At 40.7% G+C, this 26,420-nt stretch overlaps 1 protein-coding gene and 1 long non-coding RNA gene across 3 annotated transcripts in view; one reads left to right on the top strand and one right to left on the bottom strand.

Annotated features, from left to right (window-relative positions):
* Nucleotides 1-953: 953 nt before the first annotated feature.
* LOC141105856 (alpha-2-macroglobulin-like protein 1) overlaps nt 954-26,420 on the top strand; it is a 223,739-nt gene continuing 198,272 nt past the window's right edge. For both annotated transcript variants that reach the window (XM_073596000.1, XM_073596001.1), the window contains exons 1-4: nt 954-1,036; nt 7,225-7,408; nt 19,744-19,903; nt 22,846-22,898. In XM_073596000.1, the coding sequence (XP_073452101.1) occupies nt 969-1,036; nt 7,225-7,408; nt 19,744-19,903; nt 22,846-22,898 (465 nt within the window). In that variant the 5' untranslated portion in view covers nt 954-968. The remainder of the gene's footprint in view (nt 1,037-7,224; nt 7,409-19,743; nt 19,904-22,845; nt 22,899-26,420) is intronic.
* Nucleotides 5,773-26,420, bottom strand: part of LOC141105858 (uncharacterized) — a 211,796-nt gene continuing 191,148 nt past the window's right edge. The window contains exon 4 of the long non-coding RNA XR_012235666.1: nt 5,773-8,066. This is a non-coding gene — a long non-coding RNA (uncharacterized lncRNA). The remainder of the gene's footprint in view (nt 8,067-26,420) is intronic.

Here is a 26,420-nt window from a genome sequence, read left to right on the forward strand (position 1 = left end):
GCATGCTTTGAGCATTAACACTTCATGTACATTACTATGCATCCTTTTTACCCTTGTTAATAAATGGATATACTTCTACATTGTGTTACAGCCTGCCCCCCTTCCTGTGCACCTCATTCAAAGTTCCAGTCTATGTAGATATACATTCCCCTCTCCTTACTGTCTGGTTTGGGGAAAAAAGGGGGAGGGGCATATTCTTCATAAACCAAGTTTTCTCGTCCTGCCCTAATGTTAAGGCCCACATTGAAAATCTTTGGTGTTGTCCGCCTTCTGCTGCATAATACATTTTCTCACCAAGGCCATATACAAATCCTTCTGGCCTAGGCAGTGTATACAACAACCTTTTTTAATCAGTTGCTACTCTAAAGACAAGGTCTTAACTACAGCTATGAGTATTTGCAGTAGGTCCAAGTAACTTAATAGTATATAATTTAATTTCTGGGAGGAAACTGGGGAGTCCATACTGCTCCTGTACAGCATAGGCAAACACAGCATTGATTACGTTCTTGCACTGGAAGTACCTGAGGGCACACAAGCATGTAAAAATTGTATCTTGTTCTGGCACTATAGTGCATCACAAAAGACAAAAAAACTCACTATGGCACAGGAAAAAGATTTCCCCATCAGTTTTTGTGAATACATGACTATTTATAATGTATAGCTCCATATATGCAAACCTCTCTGGATTGTCTAAATGGAAAAAAACTATTTTGGTAGATTTCCATCAAAAGTACAGGTTTTTGCACCAGCTTATTTCCAATATTTAAACTTACAAACAGTATAAAAGTCCACAGATAAGAGGTCATATGTCAATGATGAAACCTTTTTATTCAGCCAATATTTGCCATTGGACATGTTTGCCCCCAGATAGGGAGGGTAATAGTGGGAGGTATTGGCACTTTCCATGTCTGTCATTACTATAAAAATGGATCAATTTCCCAGACTCATTGAAGGTGACGTGTCCCAACATGCAGCTTCTCCTGGTGTCCATCTGCCTGGCCATCTGCAGCTCAACACTTGTATCAGCCACAGATCCGTAAGACAATTACTATGGCAATTAATCTTTGCTATTTTAAAGCAAAACTTTAGGGATCTATTTTTAAAGCAGTAAATGTGATATGCACCAATCTGTAAGTGTAGGTGAATTTTGCTGGTGCATGTGTTTTAAATTACAATGATTACCCTGTAGTAATTGTTAACAGGGCTTTTAGTGTTTTATAGTTATACCCTATAGCCTTTTATAACGGTATATATTGTGTGTGTATATGTATATGTATGTATATATATATATATATTAGTAAATCCTTGGATTGCAATTATATATATGTGTGTGTATATATATGTGTATATATATATATATATATATATATATATATATATATATATATATATATATATATATATATATAGTAAGATTGCAAGTATAATTTGTTCCAGAAACATGCTTGCAATCCAAAGCACTTGAATATCAAAGCAAATTTCCCCATAAGAAATAATGGAAACTCAAATGATTAATTCTACAACCATTTATTTATAGGTCCTTCAGTTTATAGTCCATATAAAAAAGATTATAGCAATGTGATTGTGTAACCATAAAATGTCCATACACAAATGGAAGCCTCTGCAAGGGGATTAGAAGCAAAATCCAGCAGGAGCTACAGAGTATAAAAGAGAAGAAAGGCGCCTCTAAATGTAGCAATATGTTGCTAAATGTTGTACCTTCATTAAATGTAACGATATTGCTACACTTAGAGGCGCCTCTCTTCTCTTTTATACTCAGCAGTGATGTGATGCTACTTGTATATCAAGACATCGCTTGTATATCAAGTCAAAGTTTATTTCAAATTTTTGCTTGTCTTGCAAAACGCTCTCAAACCAAGTTACTCTCAAACCAAGGTTTTACTGTATATATGCTTTATTAACAGGAAAGGTAATTTGGTAATGCAATGAAATATTGAAAAAGATCATAGAGATGAGGCCAAAGCACAGTGTGAGAAACAGGCTTAGATCAATATCAACTGTAGGGCCTATCTGTAACCTTGGGGTAGAAATTTAAATTAAAGTGGAGTTCCACCCATTTAAAAGTCAGCAGCTACAAAAAGTGTAGCTGTTGACTTTTAATAATCAGACACTCACCTGTCCCATGGTCGCCGCTCCTATCCCCCTCCTCCCAGCATTGTTACTGTGGGCGCCCGGCTGTGGCTTCACAGCTGGGCGCGCACTGCGCATGCGTGTGCCGTGCTGCACGCTGTCTTCTGGAACCTGTGACAGGTCCCAGAAGATTGCAGGGAGGGAGGGGGGAGAGGTGATCTTCCTTCCGCTGCCAGGGTAGAAGTGGGAGCTGGGTGCCTGTAAAAAACAGGGTACCTACTCCTCCCCCAAAAAAATGACATGCCAAATGTGGCATGTCAGGGGGTCACCTACACTTAAAGCGGAAGTTCCATTTTTGGGTGGAACTCCGCTTTAACAGTCCCCTTTGACAGTCTAAGGACTTCAAGGTGGTCAACAGCTGTGAAGATCCTAACATGTCCACCAGAATGATGGTGACTATGGAACAGCAGCTCTGGAACAATAGCATTTCTGGAACAGTAGCTCAGTCTCTGAAACAGTAGCTTAGTCTTTGGTGAGCATTGGATAGTAGTGCTACTCCCCTCTCGCAGCACCAGATGGTTCTCCTCCTCCTGGTCACCACAGCCAGCAGCTCTCAGCAAAGCAGCTGGCACACAACAGCTCAACAGTCCCTTTTATTTGGGCTCTATGGCAGCTAGCACATTCAACACACATGGGCACCCCACTCTCCACGTGGGTAGGGTTGCCACCCATATGGGAATGACCCGGACAGTCCGGATTTTGACAGCTGTGCCTGGGTTTGTATCCTCCTGTAACCCGGACACAACAGCATAAGCTCCAGTCCCAGTCAGTGTGGAAAATACCTGCAGTCCCCCTGCTGAATTCGCTCTCTACAGAGTCCCACCAGCAGCACTCCCTGCTCCTGTGGCTTCAGTGGTGAGTGCCTCATCCCGCTCCAATGCGCTCTCTCCTGCCAGCAGCCACCCCCCCTTCCATGGTGAGCAGCACTCCCAAGTGAGTCCCCCATTGCCCACCCCCCTGTCAATGTGCATGCAGGACGCTCTCTCCCACCAGAAGCATGCTCTCCCCCGCTCCTCCAGTCTTCAGCAGTGCTGTCTTGTTTGCGAAATTGTGACAGGTAAGTTAGAGACTAGTCCGGTTGGTCCCCTCCTTGCCCCTGTCAATGCAGGGCTATTTGTAGGAGCCCAGCAAAAGGAGCAATCAGTGTAGCAATCAGCCTCAGTACAGGGAGCAACCCACAGCTTACAGAATGGGACAGCAGGAGAGAGGTATATACAGTCCACCACTGAGCACCACGGTCACCCTGCCCATCCCAGGGTCCCCCTGTCCATCCCACGGTCTTCCTGTCCATCCCACGGTCTTCCTGTCCATCCCACAGTCTTCCTGTCCATCCGACGGTCTTCCTGTCCATCCCACGGTCCCAGTATCCATCTCAAGGTCCCCCTGTCCCCCGTCCATCCCCTGTCCATCCCACGGTCCTCCTGTTCACCCTACGGTGCTCCTGTCCATCCCACTGTCCACCTGTCGATCCCACAGTCCCTCTGACTACTCTGCGCCCCCCCCGACCACTCTGCAGCCCCCCAGTCTGCCCCACTGCCTCCCCTTGTGCATCCCGCTGGTGTGGGGTTCTTTGGGGTGCTGTGGTTAGGGTGGTCCACTTTGGGGTGCCTTAGATATGATGGACTGCTTTGGAGTGTTGAGATAGAATGGGCCACTTTGGTATGGAGTTGATACTGTGGGTTGCTATAAGTAGGATGGGCTACTTTGAACTGTCAGTGGAAGGTTGGGGTGCAGTGGAGAGTAAGGGGTGTTGTAGGTAGGGTGGGTTAATTTAGGCCCCTTCCACGGTTAATGCAATGTAGCTACACCCTCTGTTCGCCGTGGCGTACACAGCACATTGTGGTACTACTCACTTTTAAACCACCCAAAGGTGTCCAAGGTCTTTTACAATCTTATTGTCTATAGTGTATACTACAAAAAAAAATGCTGTGCACCATAAAAGTTTGGCTTGAGAAAAAAGTGGCAACCTTACATGTGGAAAACAGTCCACTATGCTAGGTCCAGTAAAAATGATATACACAAATATAGAACAGTCCCAGTAAAATAGTGATATATAGTGCTCATGCTCAAAGTTGATATATCCGTGCTTCAATGTGCTCAGACTTGGGTGCCCCACATAGATGTAAATTCACCCCCTGGAGTTGACCAACCATCGCTAGTATGGTTCTTTAAGCATGTGGGGAGACCTCTGTAGTGATCCGCAGCTGGAGTGTCATGCAGTACAGTGCCTCATACAGATAAACAAACCAAAATAATCCTCATTGCGTAAAATATCATTCCAAAACATTTATTAAAAGCACTTAAAAGTAAAAAGTATCACTCACGTGTTAGGTTCCCTGAACATCTTGACACCCGGCGTGTGTAACAGGTGATTTTTTGGGGGAAAATCGTCCCGCAGTGGTGGTAATTACTGTTAACGCTGTGCTGCTCGATTCCCTGTGTTCGTTTGAGCAGAAGTGTGTCGCTGTGACGCAATAATACCTCAACGCATTTCAGACAATCAGCGGGCCATCATCAGGAAGCTCTAGTTCTGCCATTTTGGGTGAGGGCATTTATACCCTCACTCAGGATTTCGTAATTGAATATTACAATCACCTGTTAGTACCTTGGCAGTGCGAACAATCTAATATTTACACACATGCAACCATATATATATATGTATATATGTGTAATTTGCTATTTTAGAAGTCATTACCTGTTTTTGAACACTAGATGGTCACTAATTAGCATATCACCTTTGTTCACCCAGTGACCACTCTGTAGGTAACTTTTAAACGCATATTAATGACCACCACCAGAGGTCCTCGTATAAGTTAAACTGCATGACATACGGATTAACTCGTTAAATTATATTTTTTTATTTTTCGCAATAAAATACTTTGACATTGCAGTGCTAATAAGAAATATATGGTTGCATGTGTGTAAATATTAGATTGTTCCCACTGCCAAGGTACTAACAGGTGATTGTAATATTCAATTACAAAATCCTGAGTGAGGGTATAAATGCCCTCACCCAAAATGGCAGAACTAGAGCTTCCTGATGATGGCCCGCTAATTGGCTGAAATGTGTCGAGGTATTACCGCGTCACCGTGACACACTTCTGCCCAAACGAACACAGGGAATCGAGCAGCATCGCGTTAGCGGTAATTACCACCATTGTGGGCTGATTTCCCCCCAAAAAATCACCTGTTACACACGCCTGGTGCCAGGATGTTCAGGGACCTTAACATGTGAGTGATACTTTTTATTTTAAATGCTTTTAATAAACGTTTTGGAACGATATTTTGCGCAATGAGGATTCTTTTGGTTTGTTTATCTGTATGAGGAACTGCACTGCATGAGACGCCAGCAGCGGATCTCTACAGGGGTCTCCCCACATGCTTAAAGGACCATACTAGCGATAGTTGGTCATTTCCAGGAGGCGAGTTTACATCTATGTGGACCACCCAAGTCTGAGCACATTGAAGCACGAATATCTCAAATTTAAGCACGAGCACTTTATATCACTATATTACTGGGACTGTTCTATATTTGTGTATATTATTTTTATTGGACCTAGCGCAGTGGACTGTTTTCTATATTTTCTATTGCCATTTTGACAATTTTTTTTTACTGCAGCTGGACTAGTATTGTGCTTATTGTTGGTGAAGTAAAATTAGAAAAATATATACATAAAACAATTTTTGAGAAATAAAAAAATAATTGGCATGTGCGTATGTATTCACCGGGGTGAACAAAGCTGATCAGCAGACATAAATAGGACCCTCAGAGGCAAAGTAAAAACTTTTTATTATTGTTAAAAATATAAAAAAATGTTCACCAAGGCATACAGCAGTCAATTGATGGTCATGCAGAGACTTGGATTAAAAAACTGACAGTACCTGGAGGCTGGAGCCACATGGATGACACAGGGGCTTAGGGAAACCCAGCCCAAAGCCGTTGGACAAAGAACACAGGAGCACTGCTGGTGGAGGGGGGGGGGGGGCTGTCCAGGACCGTAAGGCCAGGGGTCCAATGAGGCACAGTAACTGTTGGGGCCAGTATACAGCGGCCGCATCCACTGTGTACGAAGATCGGAAGTGATGTCACAGCCAGCCTTCCACCAGGCTGTGACATCACTTCCGGGCTTCATGTTGGTGTGTTATAGGATCACCGGGTGAAAATAATGAGAAAAAAAAATGTAGCCGCCACAATTACGGATTTGTAAACTGCAATATATAACATTTTTTCATTTGGGTATAATAACGCTCTAAGTTGCATTGTAGTGAGTGCCAGCAAAATGCATGTACCCACAACGCATAGATGTGGGGCCAGCCTTAATCAGATGGTCCAAATGACTTTCCCTGATTTTATGCATGCATGAATGAATAATATATTAATGCATCTGATAAAGATGTGAATATACAGTACAGTATAATTTCCTGTAATATATTGCTCGGCAGTTTTCTTCTGGTGTATAGATAAGGCAGGCAGGTCGATATAAAGCACTTTATCTAAATTCAGTTTAATGCTTAGGCTGATAAAATACCAATTTATTTTACTTGTCTCCATTATATAATAAAATGTAAAAACATAAAAAACTCACATTCCAGAGTTGGACAAATATTGGTGGTTTAAATAGCACATTTTTTTCTGTAAAGCACATATTTTAGTTTATTAATTTATATGTGCACATGCACATGTTTGAGTTTTTTATTCTAATGCACTTTTGGTATTTATTTATGCTTGTGATTTATCTTGATCATTTATTTTGAATATTGACATCACTTTTTGTTAGCGCGATCCTGTTTTTTTCCGATTGTTTTCCTTGTATTTATGTTTACATGAGAATTGCAACTTTTGGGGGGCCATGCTTCGGATATAGCCCCTTCTAATATTCATCTTAGCGCAATTTTTTCCCCTACTTTTTATATGTTTCTTGAGGCATAGAGCATTACACTTTGCCTATTTAGTTCCGCATAGCCCAGAATATGGACTTGGATAGATTGACCATTTAAAGAAAAAAAAATACAAAGCAGCTTTCCTGTAAACTATGCAATAATTCTGTGATTGGCCTTTCTGTCTAACTACAGCCACTATGTGATCTTTATACCTCAAACGTTAGAGGAGGGATCTCAGGAGAAAGCTTGCGTCACCATTCAAGGTCTAGAAAATGGGCTTCATCTTAAATTAGAACTGCGGAAAGATGATCACATCCATGAAATAGCCGAACAAGATATAAAAACATCTGAGTTTAGCCACTGCTACTCTTTCCTGGTAAGTGGAAATATAGTACTGCAAAAAACATGGACATTAACTAATAAACTCTAAAGTACATTGTTTAGCATGTGTACCTGCAATTTTTTTTAAATCACCATAGTTTATTGCCCAACTAAATAAACAACACAACAGTGATTTTGGATTGGGACTTTGGAGGCATTTCAACTACTAGATTATACATAAAATACACACGTTAGTTTGTCACATAATATAAAAAACAGTGAGATTAAACAAAGCTATTAAAACATATAGTGATCACAGTACAACTTGGGTAACAATATCTCATATTTTGACACGTTTTGAGATATTCTCTTCAAGAGAAATGAGACGGTACAGACAAAACCCAACGGATCACATTGCATACAACTGATAAAACACATCACACCAGAGGGTTGCATTAACATCACTCCCTAGTGGGACCAGGAACATCTCACTCAGCAAGGTCCACAGACACCAATCTTAGTATAATAAGGATGTTGGAACAAAGATTGTCCTAGTCAAAACAAGACATCCTCTTGCTGTGTCCAATGGGGGGAGGTTAACCCACATGCTCTCATCTGTCAGCAGCACTTTCTTGCAGTCTACTGTCTTAGCCTGCTGCATATTCCACCTCGGGCCCCAATGTGGTTTTCTGAATAGGACCCACTGACTGACCCTAGACAGTTTAAACCAGGAAAAAAACACAAACATTTATGAGAAAAGATTTCTACACTTTATGGATTTGCCTGTGTTGGAGGTATTCATTGATAAATATTAAAATATTGTTATGAAAATGTATGCAAACTCTAACAATGAGCTTCTTTTATTTATCTCTTTGATATACAATTGAACACATTTTGTTATATTTGGTTGATAAGTAAACAAGAAATAACTGTCAACCCTGCAAGAAATCTAACGCTGTCTTATGTTGTGTGTACTGCAGAGTTATCCCAATAAGTGTTATAAACCCTGCCCAGTTAAATTCTGTGAATTATAGAACACCTCCACTATAAGGAGATGAGAAGAGGGGACGTTGTTCTGTACTCATAACACACTTCCATTCTGTGATAGACCCAACCAGGACAGGGGCTTTTGGTGGTGGCTGCCAGATGGCCTCCTGCCTACTGACTATGGGCCCTAGCTTTTAAGGGAACACTACTGTTTGGGAGGTGTGTGCCTGGGGGACCCTTGGAGTGGTAATTTTTCAGATTTGGGTCCATGTCTCCCGAAATGCAAATCAAATATAACACAATAAATCGAAGCGGAAATCAAAATCATCACATATCTATTACTAAAAACATCTACATCCCAATACTATTAACATATTATAAAATGAATGTGTGGTTCCAATTGTAGAGTCCCAATAATATATACACCACCGTGCATTCAGGGCAAATAACAGTCTTCGGTCTTGAGACACATTCAGTGCCCATCACCTCTAAGTGAAAAACCTGCTTACCCAGCTTCAGACCCCACAACAGAGTCTAATAAGCATCAGCAATTCTCATCCTCTCTGAGTCTCAGAAACGCAGACCTCCTCCACCATATCCTCTCATATTCCAAAGTCAGCACATCCAAATAATGGGACATACAAGAAGTAGACCCATAGTGCTCTCTATTTTTACATGTATTGATAAAAAATGGGAAAAAACATTTACAGAGATCATTATAAATGTATACAAAGGCCCTAGATAATGATGTCATGGGCTCAGCTCCTCCCACCACTATGCGTTACACTCCGTGATTGGGCTTCCTCAGTAGACAGCAAACCGGACCACTAGTATGTACCCAGAAGTGACGTTAGCCATACTTTCCAACTCCGTCACATCCATGCCTCATTTCCATATCAGGTCTAGTTCCCATAGAGACAACTGACCTCCATAGGACCGAAAGTGATGTCGACGGCCATCTTAGTAATCACCCAGGATGCAGAAATACAAAAAACACATCCCTACTGGGGACAACGCCGCCGCATTACCCTCCAATACGGGGACGGACATAGACAGGCAAAAAAAATATACAAAATGACTTGAAGTACCAGAGAGAAAATGGGGGAAACAGCCGGTGTGCACACATTGTCCAGCATCACCTCTCCGGAACCCACCCCACAGAATCCATGTATTGCACAATTATAGATAATAAATCATAAATGACAAAATATACAATATAAAACCTTCGTGATAGATAATATAGATCACATGAAATCTGAATTCATATACTCATAATATATTTTAAGACTGCTACATAAAACCCCAACTTTTGCTCCTATATATACAGTATACTGTACAGATAACCAAAATTGGACCTACTGTAGTGCCATCTCACTGAGGGGAGATGGCAGTGGGGAAAATGCATAGCTCAGGTACCTCCTCTCACTGGATAAAGTTAAACTAAAAACTTAAAAACTCTCCATCAGTACCACGCATACTATTCGCCCATATATATATATAAAGGGGAGAAGGGAATAATTGCTACTAATGTGGTGCTCTCCACTAGCGAGTACCCACTAATACTTCCCATCCTACCTATCACTTATGAAGCAATTTAAGTCAAACTCCATATTCATACCTTGGGGTGCCAACACCCTAGTCTCATCTATCCAAAAGGACTCGCACTTACTAATTTGTCTGTTATACTTTCCACCCTTCCAATGTTTCATCACCCTCTCAATCCCCCCAAAATTTAATACAGTTGGATCCCTATTATGAGCCTGTCTAAAATGTTTGGGGACACCATGTATTTTTTTTTACCTTTCTTTATATTCGACATATGCTCTCTGACTCTAACACATATAATTGTCTGGTTGTGCCTCCCATATATTGGATGCCACAAAAGCACTCCAACATGTACACGACCCCTTTGGTGATGAAATCCTTGATCTTATACAACTTCTCTGTCGCTGTGGCTACAAATTGATTTTCCTTTTTACTATTCACCCTCGAGGTCTTGCAAGCTTTGCATTTCCCACAGTAATGGAATCGAACCAGGGATGGGAAAAGGGTATTGCTAGACTTCTTTTTAGAAGCATCTACTACACTCTGGGCTAATATGCTCTTAAGAGCAGGTGCTTTTCTGTAGATGAATTTCGGATGGGGCGGTCAGACATTACTCAATACTATGTCTCTTTTTAAAATGCTCCAATATTTCTTGATAATATTTTCCACCTTTTTACTTTGAACACTATGATCAAAACAAAAAAAAACAAAAAAAACAAGAATGATCCTAAAATCTCGGACATTTTCTTCATTTGAACCTGTCTGTGACCAATATTTTCCTGTCCATACTTTTGACCTCTTCTATCCCCTTTTTGATCAACTGCTGATTATATCCTTTCTGTACAAATCTTTCTTCTAAAACCTCTTACTATTGCATGAAATCTCCTTCCTCTGTACAGTTTCTACGCAAACGTATAAACTGACCCCTAGGTATATTGAACAGCCATGTTTTGTGGTGGCAACGCTATTGGTATAAAGCTATTCCGATCTGTGGGTTTAAAATGGTTCCTAGTGATTACACTTCCATTGGTATATCTTACTTCCAGATTCAAATATTTGATTTTATGGGGGTCCCAATGCCATGACAACAATTTATTTTTATTATTCTGACCTAATTTTTTCATAAACCTCCTAAGATTAGTCCCCCCCCTTTGCCAAATCATGAATAGGTCATTGATGTAGCGTTTATAGCAAATCAATTGCCTGGGCATGTCAGTAAAAATGGCATCTTCCTACCAGTGAGCCATAAAAATATTGGCCACACTGGGAGAAAACCTAGCCCTACTCCGGTGACCTGATGATAGTAATACTCATCATACCAGAAGTAATTGTGTCGGAGACCGTAATCTAGGCACTCCAACACAAAACTTATTTGCTTCCTAGACAAATCCGATGACTGTAATGCCCACCTCACTGACTCCATGGCATCTCTATGTCTAATGACCGTGTATAGTGAGCTAACGTTAACTGTCATCAGAAAACATTGACTTACACCAGAAAAATCATTTAAAATCTGTAACAAATGTTTAGTGTCTCTTAAGTATGCCTTCCTGTTGCTTACTAATGGCTGCAGATATATGTCTATATAGTGCCCCAGACGCACCAAAAGAGAATCCACCCCATTAACTATGGTCTCCCTGGAGGTGCCATAGTGCTCCTATGGACCTTTGGTAAGAAATAGATCGCTGGGGTTCTAGATGAAGAGGGATTTAGATATTGTATTTCTTTCTTGTTTAAAACACCTTTTTTTAATCCCTTTGTTGATCAATTTATCAAGCTTACCTCTAAATTCCTACACTGGATTCCTTGGTAACACATAGTAGGTCTCCCTATCCTCTTATAATCTCTTAATTTCTTCCTTCACTATTCCACCCCATTTATTGGCGGGTCTTATCACCTCCTTTCTCTCTTCCAATGTTTGAATGGCTTTTTTAATGTGCCTTGAGTTATATACCCTTTTAACTTTTAAGGTTTACAAATCGTTAACCACCATGTTCTGGAATAATTCTATGTATTTGTTGTCCATATTTGGATGGTTAAATGTCGATTTATTCCTCAGGTTGGTGAAATTACCTTTTTTAGGGGTCTCACTATGGGATTAGACAAGAAATATGTCTTAACATTCAGAGTTCTAATGAACTTCTGAATGTTCACATAGAAATCTAAATACATTTGGAACCTAACAGGGGAAAATTTCAAGCCCCTTTTCCATAACCTTAAACTGAGCCATAGTGAGTTCTACTCCACTTAAATTATATATGCCTTCCCCTAATGATCCTTTCCTAATGTTTTATTTGTTTTTGAGTTCTTCGGCCTGCTCTTCTCCCTCTCTTCCTTCTCCAGGGTAACCTCCCTCTGGTCCCCCTCTCGTCGGGGTCCTCCATGCTCCTAAAAAATCATCCCTATTGTGTTCCTCTCTATAGTTCTCCAAGGGACTTATCTATTATACAACGGTAATTCAGGTCTATACTAATTATACCTCTGATCTCCCTGATATGGGTTATAGTTCTGGGGTAATTTATTCCCTGGTCCCTCAGAAATATTATGAATTATTATGATACTGGGGATTTTGATTCCTATAAACCCACCCACCATTAGATGCTCTCCTATTTTGCCCATTTTTCCTCTGGGGTCCTTTATAAAAAGTTTGAGGTCAAAACTAACCTTGTGTGTTCCCCTAGTATCCATTTTGGGTAGAATGGGCCCTGATGTTCCCACGTTGTTGCCCACTTGGGCCAATGTTATTAGAGGACATCTCTTTATCACTTACTGTAGATTGCCTTTTAAAAACTTCTGCTTTTTTAAAATCCTTCACATCCCTTACAAACTTTTTATGCTTTTTCTCTTGTACCTCTTTATCCAATTTCTCAATTTTTATTTTCAACTCTCCTGATAGTCTCCCAAATTCAGCGCTATCTTTAAAAGGTTCTACCCCTTTCTTTAATTCGGTAATCTATGTATCTATTGCCCTCATTTTCCTCTGCTTCCTCTTAAGTAAAAACAGTAAAAGCTCCAGTCCTTTGGAGTTAAAAAAACTTGAACCACTCCTTCATAGATTCATCATCCATAAGGCCGTCATTAGGTGGGAAATCCCACCTTAGACGTTTGGGGACCATTTTGGAGGTAATGTATCTCTCAAATGAGACCGTGTCCCACCATGTTCTAATTTTCTTCTCAAAAATATGATTCCGTTTTTTGAAGGAGGGGTTCAGGTCTCCTGTTCCAGATTCACTCCTGGAATTTGGAGGAAGTGAAAACACTTCCTCAAAATTCACCTCCCTGTGATATGAAATATAAAATACACAATATAGGTTGCTGCCGGACTATACTGTGATAATTCAGTGACTCAAAACAAACCTAATAATTATAATCCATGCCATCCAATCTCAAAATAATAAACAAATCTAAAAACCACAGGTGTAGGTAAAAGTGTTTGCACACATAAATGTTGACTCAATAACCTCTATATAATCTTCTGTGGTTGCAGCCTTAACACTATATAGGTGATTTCACAACGCCCTCTAAAGTGCAAATCAAATATAACACAATCAAGTGCAGTGCAACTCAAAATCATCACATATCTATTACTAAAAGCATCTACATCCCAATACTATTAATATATTATAAAATTCTACTACAGCAACCAGAGAGAGTATTTAAGGGCTAAGTATGAGTCGGTTCCCTGCCTACTGAGGAAGCCCAATCACGAGGCGCAATGCATATAGGTGGGAGGAGCTGAGCCCGTGACGTCATTAGCCAGGAAATATTGTACCTTTGCATGCATTTCTAAGGATCTCTGTAAGTGTTTTTATTCCTGTTTTTTATCAATAAATGTGAAAATAGAGAGCACTATGGGTATGATTGCAACTAATACACACTGCTCGTTCCAAGTAAACAGAATGATGGGAAAAGGAGAGGTTTGGGAGCTCACAGAGGATGTCACAAGGAGGCAGAAAAACACAGTAAGAAACAATTTAATGAAAATAGATTTATGAACAAATTTAAACCTCTAAGGTAAGTGGAATAAATAGTGGCGCTTCAAAAATCATCTAATACACCAAAAACAATAGTGAAACTGAATAAGCGGCGAGGACGTTGTGATGTGACACGCCACATCGAACAGTGGAGGTCGGGGACAAGGAGTGGGTGAGACTGTTACAGCTGATGCACTATCATGGGTCTGCCGCGACCGCTATAGATCGCTTTACCAGTGCATGGAGTTTCGTGATGTGTTTACCTTTGGCTTGTTTTGAAATTTACACATGTGAGTGCAATGGTGTGAGATTTTTTAGGTTTTAATAAATTTGCTGTACTTTATCACACTATTTGGAGCGTTTTTTCAATTGCATGTGGAACATCATTTCTTGAGGAAAAAGGAATTGTGGCATTTAAGTTTGAAGTTTGGAGATCAAATTTAACCCCCATTAACTGTGGGTTGAGGTGAGTTATGCCAAACACGAGAGTTGGAGGCAAATGCAGCTGGTGAGTGCAAGTCTTTAAGTGGGAGTGGAATCACAAGCACTGAGGTGTGGTGGATGATCACAAGAACAACAGAGAGATTTTTTAATTTACACCATTCATCGGATTATTCATTGTTTATGGACTTCACAGCAACACTTTTTATTTAATATGTCACATCTGTCACAGGGTGTGTTTTTACTTTAATATGATATGATGTGTTTGCTCACATTTTTTCTTTCATTGATTTTGTCAGGTGATATTTATATTTGTGAACACTAATAGTTGTACATTATTAAGTATTTACATATTTTTTCACTGCTTATTCAGTTTCACTATAGTTTTTGGTGTATTGGATGATTTTTGAAGTTCCACTATTTATTCCACTTACCTTAAAGGTTTAAATTTGTTCATATGTTTGTTGTATTTAAAGTGGCATCTATAGCTTTTCTTTAGACACACACTTTTTCACATATCCAGAAGCGCAGTGGGGGTAACGCGAGTTGGAGGGCAGTATACTTGTGGACCATCAGTTTTGCTATGAAAATAGATTACAGGGCCATTTAAGTAGTGGATGTGCATGGGTGATATTTGGGGAATACAGATATTATTTAGAGCAAATTATGGATAATTATACCAAGTCTTGAAGAAAATAGAGACCCACAGCCACATCCCAAAAATGAATCTATAGAAAGAGAAAAAGGGCCCTTAATACTATATACGAGACTTTAACAGCTGTGTTATTAAAAGTGAGGTAACACAATAAAGTTTAAAACAAACTTCACTACAAGAGCTCATGGGTCATAAACAACCATAACAGATAATTACAACCATAAAAATATGTCCATCATAAAACACCAAACATATATTGAACAACTAAATGTAGTTCATGCTCATAGTATTGGGTGGTTTATTCGAACATGTTTGGCAGGCCATTGCTGCTTCATCAGGGAAACTACGCAGACATCTAAAGAATTGTTTAACAGTAAGTTACAATACAATTCATTACATTGTACATACAGGCATCACCATTGGTGTAATATGGGGCCTTACCAACTACAATTTTTTGCCAAACGTTTATAATTAGTTGCAGTCCAAGAGGACGATCTATATACAGCACACCAGGCAGGCAACCCCCACTAGAAGGAAGACATTTTTAGTTTTGAGAATTTCAATTTTTGCAGTTGCTGTGGTGTGCTCAGTCACGGCCTCTGCTTCCTGCTTGGATGGTCTAATGCCCGTATTGCCACCCCCTGTTCCTTCTGGTAGGGGTTGGGTGGCGTGCTGTATATGGGTGGTCCTCTTGCTAGTATTGCAAGTTTGGCAAGAAAATTTTAGATGGTAAGCCTCCATATTACATCAATGGTGATGCCCATATGTACAATGTAATGAATTTTACTGTTGAATAATTTGTTCAGCTGTCTGTGTGGTTTCCCTAATGAAGCAGCAATGGCCTACAAAACATGTCAGAATAAACCACCCAATACTATAAGCATCTACTACTTTTACGTTCAATACCTGTTTGGTGTTTTGCGATATATTTTATGGTTGTAATTAACTGTTATGGTCGTTTATGACCCATGAGTTTTTTTTACTACATTTATGTATTAAAGTTTTTTTAAACTTTATTGTGTTACCCCACTCTTAATTACACAGCTGGTAAAGTTCTGTATATAGTATTAAGGGCGTTCTTCCATTTTTCTCTTTCTATAGGATATAATTTAGAAAACCTGAAACATACTAAACACGCACAAACTGAAATGGACCTGTAATAGCAAAGATATCTCCTTGATGTTCTGAAGAGCATTGGGAGCAGTAGCTTCATGCCATAGTGTGCTAGTTTGCACTGCATATTAGCACATTATGTCAGAAGTACCTGTCAAACAATTCCCTTCTGCACTGTGCAGCGCTACCCCCGCAGGAGCCAATGGTAATTTGCCCGGGTCTTCCCCACTTTTGCTCTGCAGCCAGGCACACAGTAGATTCACACAGCCAGGTGCACACACACACTTCCGCTCATTGGGGGTTATTTATTAAAGGCAAATCCACTTTGCACTACAAGTGCATTGCAAGTGCACTTGGAAGTGCAGTTGCTGTAGATCTAAGGGGGACATGCAAGGAAAATAAAAAACAGCATTTTAGCTTGCACATGATTGGATGATAAAATCAGCAGAGCTTCCCCTCATTTCAGATCTTCCCCTCAGATCTACAGCGACTGCACTTCTAAGTGCACTTGCAGTACAGTTGTAGTGTAGAGTGGATTTTCATTTAGTAAACCAACCCCATTGTCTCCAGTGACCAGTCTAGGGGTTTTGTTTATAGGGAAGGGATATAGTGGGATACTCCAGATTGAACTATTCACACTGAGGACTCTAACTTCCTTTCCTAGTTAAACTTGGCTGAAGTCCTTGCAGATGGCAGTCAGACTTCTTCACAGCAGCATCAAACTGTTGGCAGAGTTGAACAATGTCCCTTAGTAAAATAGTGGACAGTCCTGGACAAAGCTCACAATTTTTTTTTGTGTGGAGCCTCAGCTGACTTAGAGCACAAGGGGGGATAACTGTCTAAGGTTCCTTAGGGTGTCTGTACAAGGATCCTGAAGCACCACTGGAAACCTTCTCTCTGTGCTACCAGACCAGATGCACTGTAGACTGTCCCTCTGTAAACTATGGTAGAACCAAGGTTGCCACACAGACTTCAGGCTCTCCAATCTCCCATCTGAGGCTACATGTCAGCAATTCAGGCCCTCAGGTCACCCACCTAAGACCACATGGCCGCAAGTGCTATGGGAAGCACCACCTCTCCCCGAGCCTGGTTCAATCCTCTACAAAAGCAAATACTCTTGCGCAGAGGTGTGTAAGCTAGATGATCCAAAGCATTCAAAATGGACAATGAATTTCGGCCTTGCTGCCCTCCAGGATGGGGATATCCTAGTAGTCAATTGAAAAGAAAGAAAGAGGGCGCACCAGCCTAGTGCATTATCCTTTAGTATATTTATATAAAAACATGATTAAAATCTACTCACAAGGGTAGAAAGAACGTTGCGCTTATAGCAATCCTAAGGCAATTGGTCCACTGGTAGCAGTTTCCAGGTCCTAGGAAGAGGACCTACGAACCGCTGCTGGCTGACACGTTTCGAAGGTGTTCCTTCTTCTTCAGAGGCTGGTGCGCCCTCTTTCTTTCTCTTCGTTTGGTTCAATCCTCTGCTAGGAGTGACCCAGAGCCCATGTGCTACTTTAACATAAATACAGGCACCCAGCATGCCTAGGGGCACCTCCCCTTCTAATTGGCCAGGACTGTATGAATATTTATGCTCCCATCTGCATGGTTTCTGCCTACTGTCTAGTACTTGCCATAGCTGCTTCGACAGTGTGAAACTTCAAGACAGCATCAGCAGCACCAGAGCACACTGAGCAGATTATACTAGCTGATCACTGCTCTCTGTTAAGCAGACAGCAAATAAATTTACCTAGCTGTCTCTCTGTTAAGCAGAGCAACCAAAAACTATAATACACTAATCCTAGCACCTACCCAGGAGGATGCTATTTCAGGCCCCAATGTTGTCACTCCTGCACAGGTGCACAGGAGTCACATAATCACAGCACAGAGCAGTGCTGCAAATGTATGTGGAGCTGGCAGGGAGAAGAAGCATTTATGACAGAAGAGACCAACAGAGTCTTTTTTTTATGTGGCAGGTTGATGTTTACCAGCATCTGCGCTAGGATTCTCAACAGCATCATTTGCTATGACTTCACTGTGTTTTAGTGTAGGAATGCAAAATTAGATATTCAGAGAGAATTTTAACTCACAAGTACAGTATGCTGGAACTCTGTGGATCTGGTAAAACTGCAGCTTGTTGGGCCCATAGAGCAGACAGAGACCTAGGTCAGGTGGTATCCATACAATGGTTAACAGAAAAATCATCAGCCACTGTACTAGTCATTTTTCTTCTAAAAGGTGTGCTAGAAATCATGGCAGATACATTTAGAATAGGAACAGTAAGGAATACAAGAAGGGCAAGGAGGAGAAACAGCACACAACAAATAGTGTCATTTTACTCAGTGAACTATATTAAAAGTAATGTAAGCTACTCACAAGGGTAAGCATGGAAGAAGGCATTTGAAGCCCATAAGGATTGAGGCTGCATCACACCAGTTGATTCGTTAATCTAGTTATTTCATTTAGTTAAATAAAGTTGATGTGTTCAATTTGTATGCGGAATTCGTATTCAGGATTTTAGAATTTTCTTCGAATTTACCTTTTTTTTTTTTTTCGTTTCGAAACGTTCAAATAGATAAATTTTTGAATCTGTCAAAACTAAAATGTTATATTGTTTTTGATTTGAATGGAGCAAAGTCATCAAACAAAAGAAAAATCTTCATCAAATGATTACAATAACTCTTTATATCACCTTTGACTTAACAAAAACAACATTATTTAGAAATGGTACTCTAATAACACCCACAGTCTTTGATTTCAGTAATATGTGTAGTTAGAATTCAACTGGAGTTCGATGTAAAATTCAATTCGAATTTCAGTCCGAATTTCCGAAATTTGGACGAATTTCTTTACGTTATTCGGAGCATTCGGTAAAATTTGTTTATATTTTAATTCAAGCATTCGGATATATCCGAATAACGAAAAATTTGTCCGAATATTAATTGGGAAGGAAACGAACTGTACATGTCTAGACAGTGCACAGCGTCCGGATCGATGTGAAGCCAGCCAGCAAACTTGGACAGCACACAGGCTGCCTAACCTATTATTATTTTATTCTTTTTACTTTTTCCGGGGACTACTTATTGTGAGTTAAGTGCTGTGTTCCAAGCGTCATTATTGACACAAGGTTTTTTCTATTGAGAGTAAGGAATACAGCATTCCAGATAGCAAGCAATTGTGTTGCAATTTTGAAAAATGACTTGCTAAGCTTTTGCTAGACTTGCCAGGCTTCCCAATTTCGTTGCACAATTGCAGCAAGTCTGCATGACTCCAGATCAACTTTCTTTGCAAACGTTCTGCAAGTCTGCTGCAAGTTCTGGTTTCAGTTATGTTGTGCTATAGTCATCCCACCACAGGGGTCACTGTGGCTGAATTTTCATGCTGTAGACTTGCGGAGACTTGCTAGAGACTTGCCACACAAATTTGCTACAAATTGGAAAATTGTCAACCAGAACTTGTGCTTCAAGTGCTCTGCAAGTGTACAACTCTCCAGTGAAAATGTGCAGCAAGTTAACAAACTTAAAATTCAACACTGCCACAAATTTGTGGCAAGTTATTCTTGCTATCTGGGATGTAACTACCATTTATGTCCTCAATAACCAATAACAGTGGACAGGAGACCGAAATTACAAAGTCTCATGTTGAAAATTATAACAAAATCTGTTCTGTTTTTTGGAATAGGTCCCTTTAGTGGAGCACAGTAGCAAAGACTGGTTATTCCATGTCTCTTGGCAAGGAGAGGACCTGAAAATCGATGAGACCAGGAAGGTTACTATAGCCAAGAAACATTATTCCTGTGTTATCCAGACAGACAAATCTACATACAAGCCCAATGATATAGGTAAGACTGATCTAAAGTTCCACTTTAATGCAAATGATTTCTGTGCCATGCAGTCCTGTCTTTGAAAAGACCCTATATAAATGCAGCTCAAGTGGTGATCCTAGGCAGCCATTTTTTCTGTGTGGCCAGCCCTTGCTTCTTTTACTGCTGTGCATGAAATGTGAGGGATTTGGCTCAAGTTCATTATATTTTAAATGTATAAGTGTTTGAACTACTGTTTTTATATTTTTTTTTTACTATTTATATAAAATCTTTATTTTACAAATAAACGTGCAGAGTGCACTTATGAGACTAGTGATGAAAGAGTATTTTCTAATGAAAGAAGCCAGCAGAAACTGTTTGCATTGAGACTCTTCTGACCATATAGAACATTCTGAACAAAGAAGGGAGGAGGAGAGGGAGAAGTGACTTCTTGCTCAGTTTGTTTGTTTTTAGAAAGCTTATTGTAATGTATGTAAAGCTTAAACTTTTTTTTTAACCTCTTCCCACCCAAGGTACATCCTGCCTTTGTTGCGGGTATATCTGAATGATGCCTGCAGCTACAGACATCATTCAGATATCAGCTTTTTTAGCCGGTGATTCCCTACACCATAAGAACGCTGCTTGAACGTTCTTTACAGGGTGGCGAGAGGGGACGCCCCCCTCCTCCCGCCACCCTCCGGTGCTTCTACCAACTCAACGCTTCCATCGGTGAGTCGGAGACAGGATCCGAATGGTGACCATAGAGGTTTCCTGCGAACCAGATGGTCGCCGGAGTCTCTATGATCGTTCGGAGGCCGGGCGCGATGTTATGATGTCATGCTTGGCCTCTGCATTCAAGCAAATGGTGCCGCCTCGGCTGGGAAGCCGAGATCGTTTTATTTATTTTTTATTTCAGGCTTTCCAGCCTAGAGGTGAGATGTGGGGTCCTATTGACCCCATATCTCACTGTAAAGAGGACCGATCATGCCATATTCCTATTACAAGGGATGTTTACATTCCTTGTAATAGGAATAAAAGTGATCAAAATTATTATTATTTTTTTTTTAAAGTGTCAAACTAAAAAAAGCAAAGTAAAATTAACAATAATAAAAAAAAGTTTAAAGCGCCCCTGTCCCCGTGTGCTCGCACGCAGAAGCAAACGCATACGTAAGTCCCGCCCACATATGAAAACTGTGTTCAAACCACACATGTGAGGTATGGCTGCGAATGTTAGAGCGAGAGCAATAGTTATAGCCCTAGACCTCCTCTGTAACTCAAAACTTGTAACCAGTAAAAATTTTTAAATTGTTGCCTATGGGGATTTTTAAGTAGTTTAGCGCCGATTCCACGAGTTTAGCGCCATTCCACGAGCATGTGCAATTTTAAAGTGTGACATGTTAGGTATATATTTATTCGGCATAACTTCATCTTTCACATTATGCAAAAAAATTGGGCTAACTTTAATGTTTTTTTTTTTTTTGAAAGCATGAAACTGTTTTTTTTTTTTTTTTAAACGTGTTCAAAAAATTGCTGCGCAAATACCATGCGAGAAAAAAAGTTGTAATGACTGCCATTGTATTCTCTAGGGTCTTTGCTAAAAAAAAATATATAATGTTTGCGGGTGCTATGTAATTTTCTAGCAAAAAAAAGATGAATTTTACATGTAAGAGAGAAATGTCAGAATTGGCCTGGATGAGAAGTGGTTAAGTATGGAATGGACTTCCTGTCCTGGAGTTGCAACTAGCAATGAGAAGAAATGTATTCAAAGTAAATAAAACCTTTATCTTAGAGCGTTGTCATATGAACATTTGCTCCTTCACCCCTTAACCTGGTATAACTCATCTTTTTTGATTTCCCCTAACTTTGGACAGTTTACCCACAGTTTTACTGCAACCACCCAGCTCAATTCAAGTATTGCTGCTGGATGGGCTGTACACGTTTTACAATTTGAACTCGGCTTGCAGAGTTTGACAAGCAGCACCGCCTGTCAAACATACCCAAAAAATGTCAATGGGAACACATTCCAACCGCAATCCAAACTTTTGGTTTGTGATTGCTGTGTAGTAGTCGAATACAAAGTCCTCCTTGAAAAAAACAGACATTCAGGAGGTGACATCTCCCCCTGAATACCTGGCAGATAGTGCTCTACTGCCCTCTGAAAGGCGATCCACCACAGGTCACTTTTTAAAGGGTGGTGGACACTGCCTCTTGTCTGAAAGACCCTTTACTGTCCCATTATCAATGGTCTGTAGCAGTGGCGTCGCTAGGGGGTGGCTTTTGGGGCTATAGCCCCGAGCCTCTGTAGGGGACCCCAAGGGGGGGAGGCTCTCTGGGGACCCTGATTTAAGGGGGAGGCTCTCTAGGTACCCTGATTTAAGGGGGAGGCTCTCTGGGGATATATACACACACACATGTATATTATATACATGTGTATGCCCGCCCAAGCATATTTTTTACTTTATTTTTTTTTATTTATTACGCTGCTATGGGCTCTAGCCCCAGATCTCTTGTAGACCTAGCAACGCCCCTGGTCTGTAGAAAAAAAAAAGTTGGATCTATCCAAAGCAGGACAGTAGTAAAAACTTGACAAAGGGTCTAACCCTTGCCCACTTAATGCATAACTAAGGGGAATCTACAGCTCTGTCTATTGATTGGAAATCGTAAATATGACATTTTCACCTGCAATGTTTCATATATATGGCATAAAAAAAACAAAAATGCATAGTTTAGCAATTCAAATATTAAATAGGGAAAGAAAACATATACCAAAACAGTGTAGATCTACTTTAGGCCCATCAATCGCTTCCTCTGTCTGAATGTGGATGTTTCTATTTTGGATCTGATTTGAATCAAAAGACGTGCAGGGGATGACAGAAGCTTGCTATTATTTTCAGTTGCTTTGTATTGTCAGAGGACATATTTATCTACAAAATTGAAAGTGTTATTTATCATAATTACTGAAACCTATTTCATTTTTACAGTGAAGTTGCGACTGGTTTCCCTTGACCACGATTTCCACATTTCAGATGAAAATGTAAGTCATTATTTTACAGAGCATAAACTGATAAAAGGATGTAGAAACATTATATTTCTGTTAATTTTGAATATACTGTACAAGTAGAGAAGGCAAAACAATGTTGCCAATCTGGTAGGCAGTTGATCTATATACCTGTTGGTTGTAAACCCCATTTATGAAATCTGACCTAAGCACATATATTTGTAGTGTTTACTTATCTCTCTCCAAGTCCTGTGTCTTTCACCTGCTCCGATCTTCTGTTGTCAGCATGATAACTTCTGACAAGCTCTCCGACACACGAGATAAAAGCAGCTGGAAATTTGTGTCGGGTGGATGCATAGAGATAGATTAGCAGAGAGCTGGTCTATTCACAGCACAGCTCTGCATGTTTCTTCATTCCTCTGCCTATGTGGAGTGGGGGTGTGTGATTTTCCTCCAATCAGCTCACACACAGTATATGCCCAGACTCCCCACCCAGTGGTGGAACAGGAAGAAAAATTTCTAGCACAATGTTAACTTTCTAAACAGTGTAGAAAACTGAAGACAGCAGATATACAAATAAAACTCATGTAGGGAGATTTGTTTCATCTCTGTGTATTATCTGAGGCTGCTCACTTCACTGGGTATATGTGAGAGTTTACATTCACTTTAATCTAATGGGGATTGTACAATCAGCCAATAAGATGTGTGGTCAGCTTCAACTGAATTACAGTTAACATGCTCACACCAAGATACCAGCAACTCTTTAAATGTGAGGACCAAGACTATAAAGAGCAATCCATCATTAACCTCTAATTTGAGTCCTCCTTGGGTACTGGATAAATGTGTTTGTATATTGTTAGGTAGTACTTGCATATGAACTTGTCAGCCATTTTAAAGGGTTAGTTCACCTTTACTAAAAAACTGTCTATGCAGACAAGGGAAATCTGTAAAGCAAAAAACAAAATGTGCAGCTTTGAATAAAGGTGAATAATGCCCTTGCTATAGGGTGTAAGCAGAACAAAACCAATCAAAAAAATCACAAACTTCTGTATTCTCAGGAACACCTGGGGACAGTTATATATTCCAGTGTTTTACTGAAAGGCTGGAATTTCAGTTTTTTATATATTTCTACTATGGGTCTGTTTTTTTGGCCTTAACTTTGTTATAACTTAAAGCTCAACTCCAGGTAAATTTAAAATGACCCCTTCTAGTGGGGTTGCAGTGGCACTCTCCCTTGATTCAGCAATGGACTATCCCTCAAGCATCCTAATGTCCATTGCAGGCAGGGCCAGTGCTAGACTATTTTGCGCCCTAGGCAAGACCAGATACTTGCGCCCCCCTACCCCAAGAAAAAAAAATTAAATTCAATAATTCTAGCACCAGAACTCCTTCATAACACTAAACTGATGACCTATAAGGGGCTTTGCGTGTGTGCACACATGAAGCACCACAAAACATCAGCACCCTATATTATTTCATAGGCAACACTTTAAAAGCCCCTGCAGGACATCAGGCTAGTGTTATGCAGTAGTTCTGATGCTAGATTTATTGCTCTCACTCATTGAATAGATAGAGCCAGGTGGACAGGGCAGGGGGATGCAGCCAGGTGAAGGGGGGATGCATCCAGGTGGAGGGGTGGGGTGCAGCCAGATGGAGGGGGGTTCAGCCAGGTGGAGGGGGGGTTCAACCAGGTGGAGGGGGGGTAAAGCTGGGTGGAGGGGGGGATGCAGCCAGGTGGAGGGAGAATGCAGCCAGGTGGAGGGGGAATGCAGCCAGGTGGAGGGGTACAGCCAAGTGGAGGGGGTGCAGCCAGGTGGACAGGAGAAGGTGGAGTTCTTACCTTGAGGGATGTTAACCCTGGCACTTTTTTCCAGCTCCCTCCACAAGGCAGCGGCAGCCAGTGTCACCACAAGATCAGGAGATGGGGACCTCCTCCAGCTCCTCCCCATGACAGGTCAGCTGATCTCAGGGTTCCGCCCCCCAGGCCCCAATGGGACAGATGCTGGGTGAGCGGGGTGAGCTGCAGGAGCAGCTTAACTTTGGGCTCTATCAGGACAAGTGGCACGTCGGCCTCGGCCCGGGCAGATGCCCAGCGTGTGCTCTGTGTCCAGTCCGGACCGGGGTGGATCCAACAAGACTGTCTCCGTGCACAATGCCTCCCGCCCTGCTCTTGTAGTAGCTGTACGTAGCCCAGGGAAGAATGCGGGCAGTGAGCTGACAGGGTGGCTGGACATGGCACCGCACAGATCCCAGGGACAGAGGAGGAGAGGAGGCTGATTGAGTGACTGCAAATCTCCTCCACCTCAATGAGTGAGCACGGCTGCAGAGCCCTGGATGCACCCTAAGTGGCAGTGCGCCCTAGGCGGCTGCCTAGCTTGCCTACTGGAAGCACCGGCCCTGATTGCAGGTCTATGGACCCTGCTCTGGTCTTGATGATGTCAGGACCCTAGATAGGTGGAGTGTAGCAGTGCAGACACTGTGGGGACAGTTCTAACCGTGAGGAGGAGCAGAGGATTGGGGAATTAAATCACCTTTTACTGTTCTCCTAGACCTAAATGCACAATTAGGCCTTGCAGTGTGGATACAGTCCCACTGCAAAGGGATAATTTAAGATTTTTCCTAAAGTTGGCCTTTAAGAAATGACAAAGTGATTACAGGATAAACAAGCCCATAGAAAAAAAAAATTGTTGTTGGGTTTGCCTTTAATATAACAAGGTTATATATATATTACATATCTTTTTTTTTTTAATACAAACACGGCTTTTGATAATATTATATTTAGCTAAATTGATTTTCCAGTTTTGTTTATGCAAGCCATAGACAAAAAGTTAAACCTAAAAAAACACACTTTTTTCTACTTTGATTAGGATTAGTTTAAAAAAAGGATTATTGTTACTAAATGCACAGTATACATAGTATTTCATAATTTACCTTGATTAAAATTATACTAAAATTATAACTCAGATAAATCTTTGCAAAGTTATTGACAAATATAATAAAGAATTGACAGTAAACAGAAAAAAGGCCTCATGCACACTGGATGTTTTTGGACATTTTTACAACAGCTGTTTTTGGCTTCAGACATCTTTTTCTACAGTCAATAAACTCCCCATCATGTTATCCTATGTGTCCATGCACACATAGGCTGTTATCAGCAGTTTTGGGCTGGGGCGTTTTGTTGCTTAAAAACCCCCCCAAAACTAGTGGTTTCTGAGAGGAGTTTTTCAGCTGTTTTCAGCTTTAAAATTGCTCTAACGTCAAAAAAACGCTGATCAATGCCGATTAATGCTCAAAAACGCAGCTCACCAGTGTTTTTAAAGTTTTTGATACATTGGAAAAAAAAAAGAAAAGCTTAAATATTTATGGTTAGAAAAATAGAAATAAACAGTTAAGTGCAGAAGGAGTTAAAAAGGGCTGATTAGGGTAATGTAAGGGTTAATAAAGGGTAAATAAGGGGTTTAGGTTGCTTTAACTGATAGTATATGCAGATTGAGTACATTGTTCATTTTTAACAGCAGCAGCAGCTTATAAAGCTGCTGTTTTTGCACTGAAAATCCC

The sequence above is a fragment of the Aquarana catesbeiana genome, linkage group LG08 (genome assembly GCF_042186555.1).
Source record: "Aquarana catesbeiana isolate 2022-GZ linkage group LG08, ASM4218655v1, whole genome shotgun sequence".
Classification (NCBI taxonomy): domain Eukaryota; kingdom Metazoa; phylum Chordata; class Amphibia; order Anura; family Ranidae; genus Aquarana; species Aquarana catesbeiana.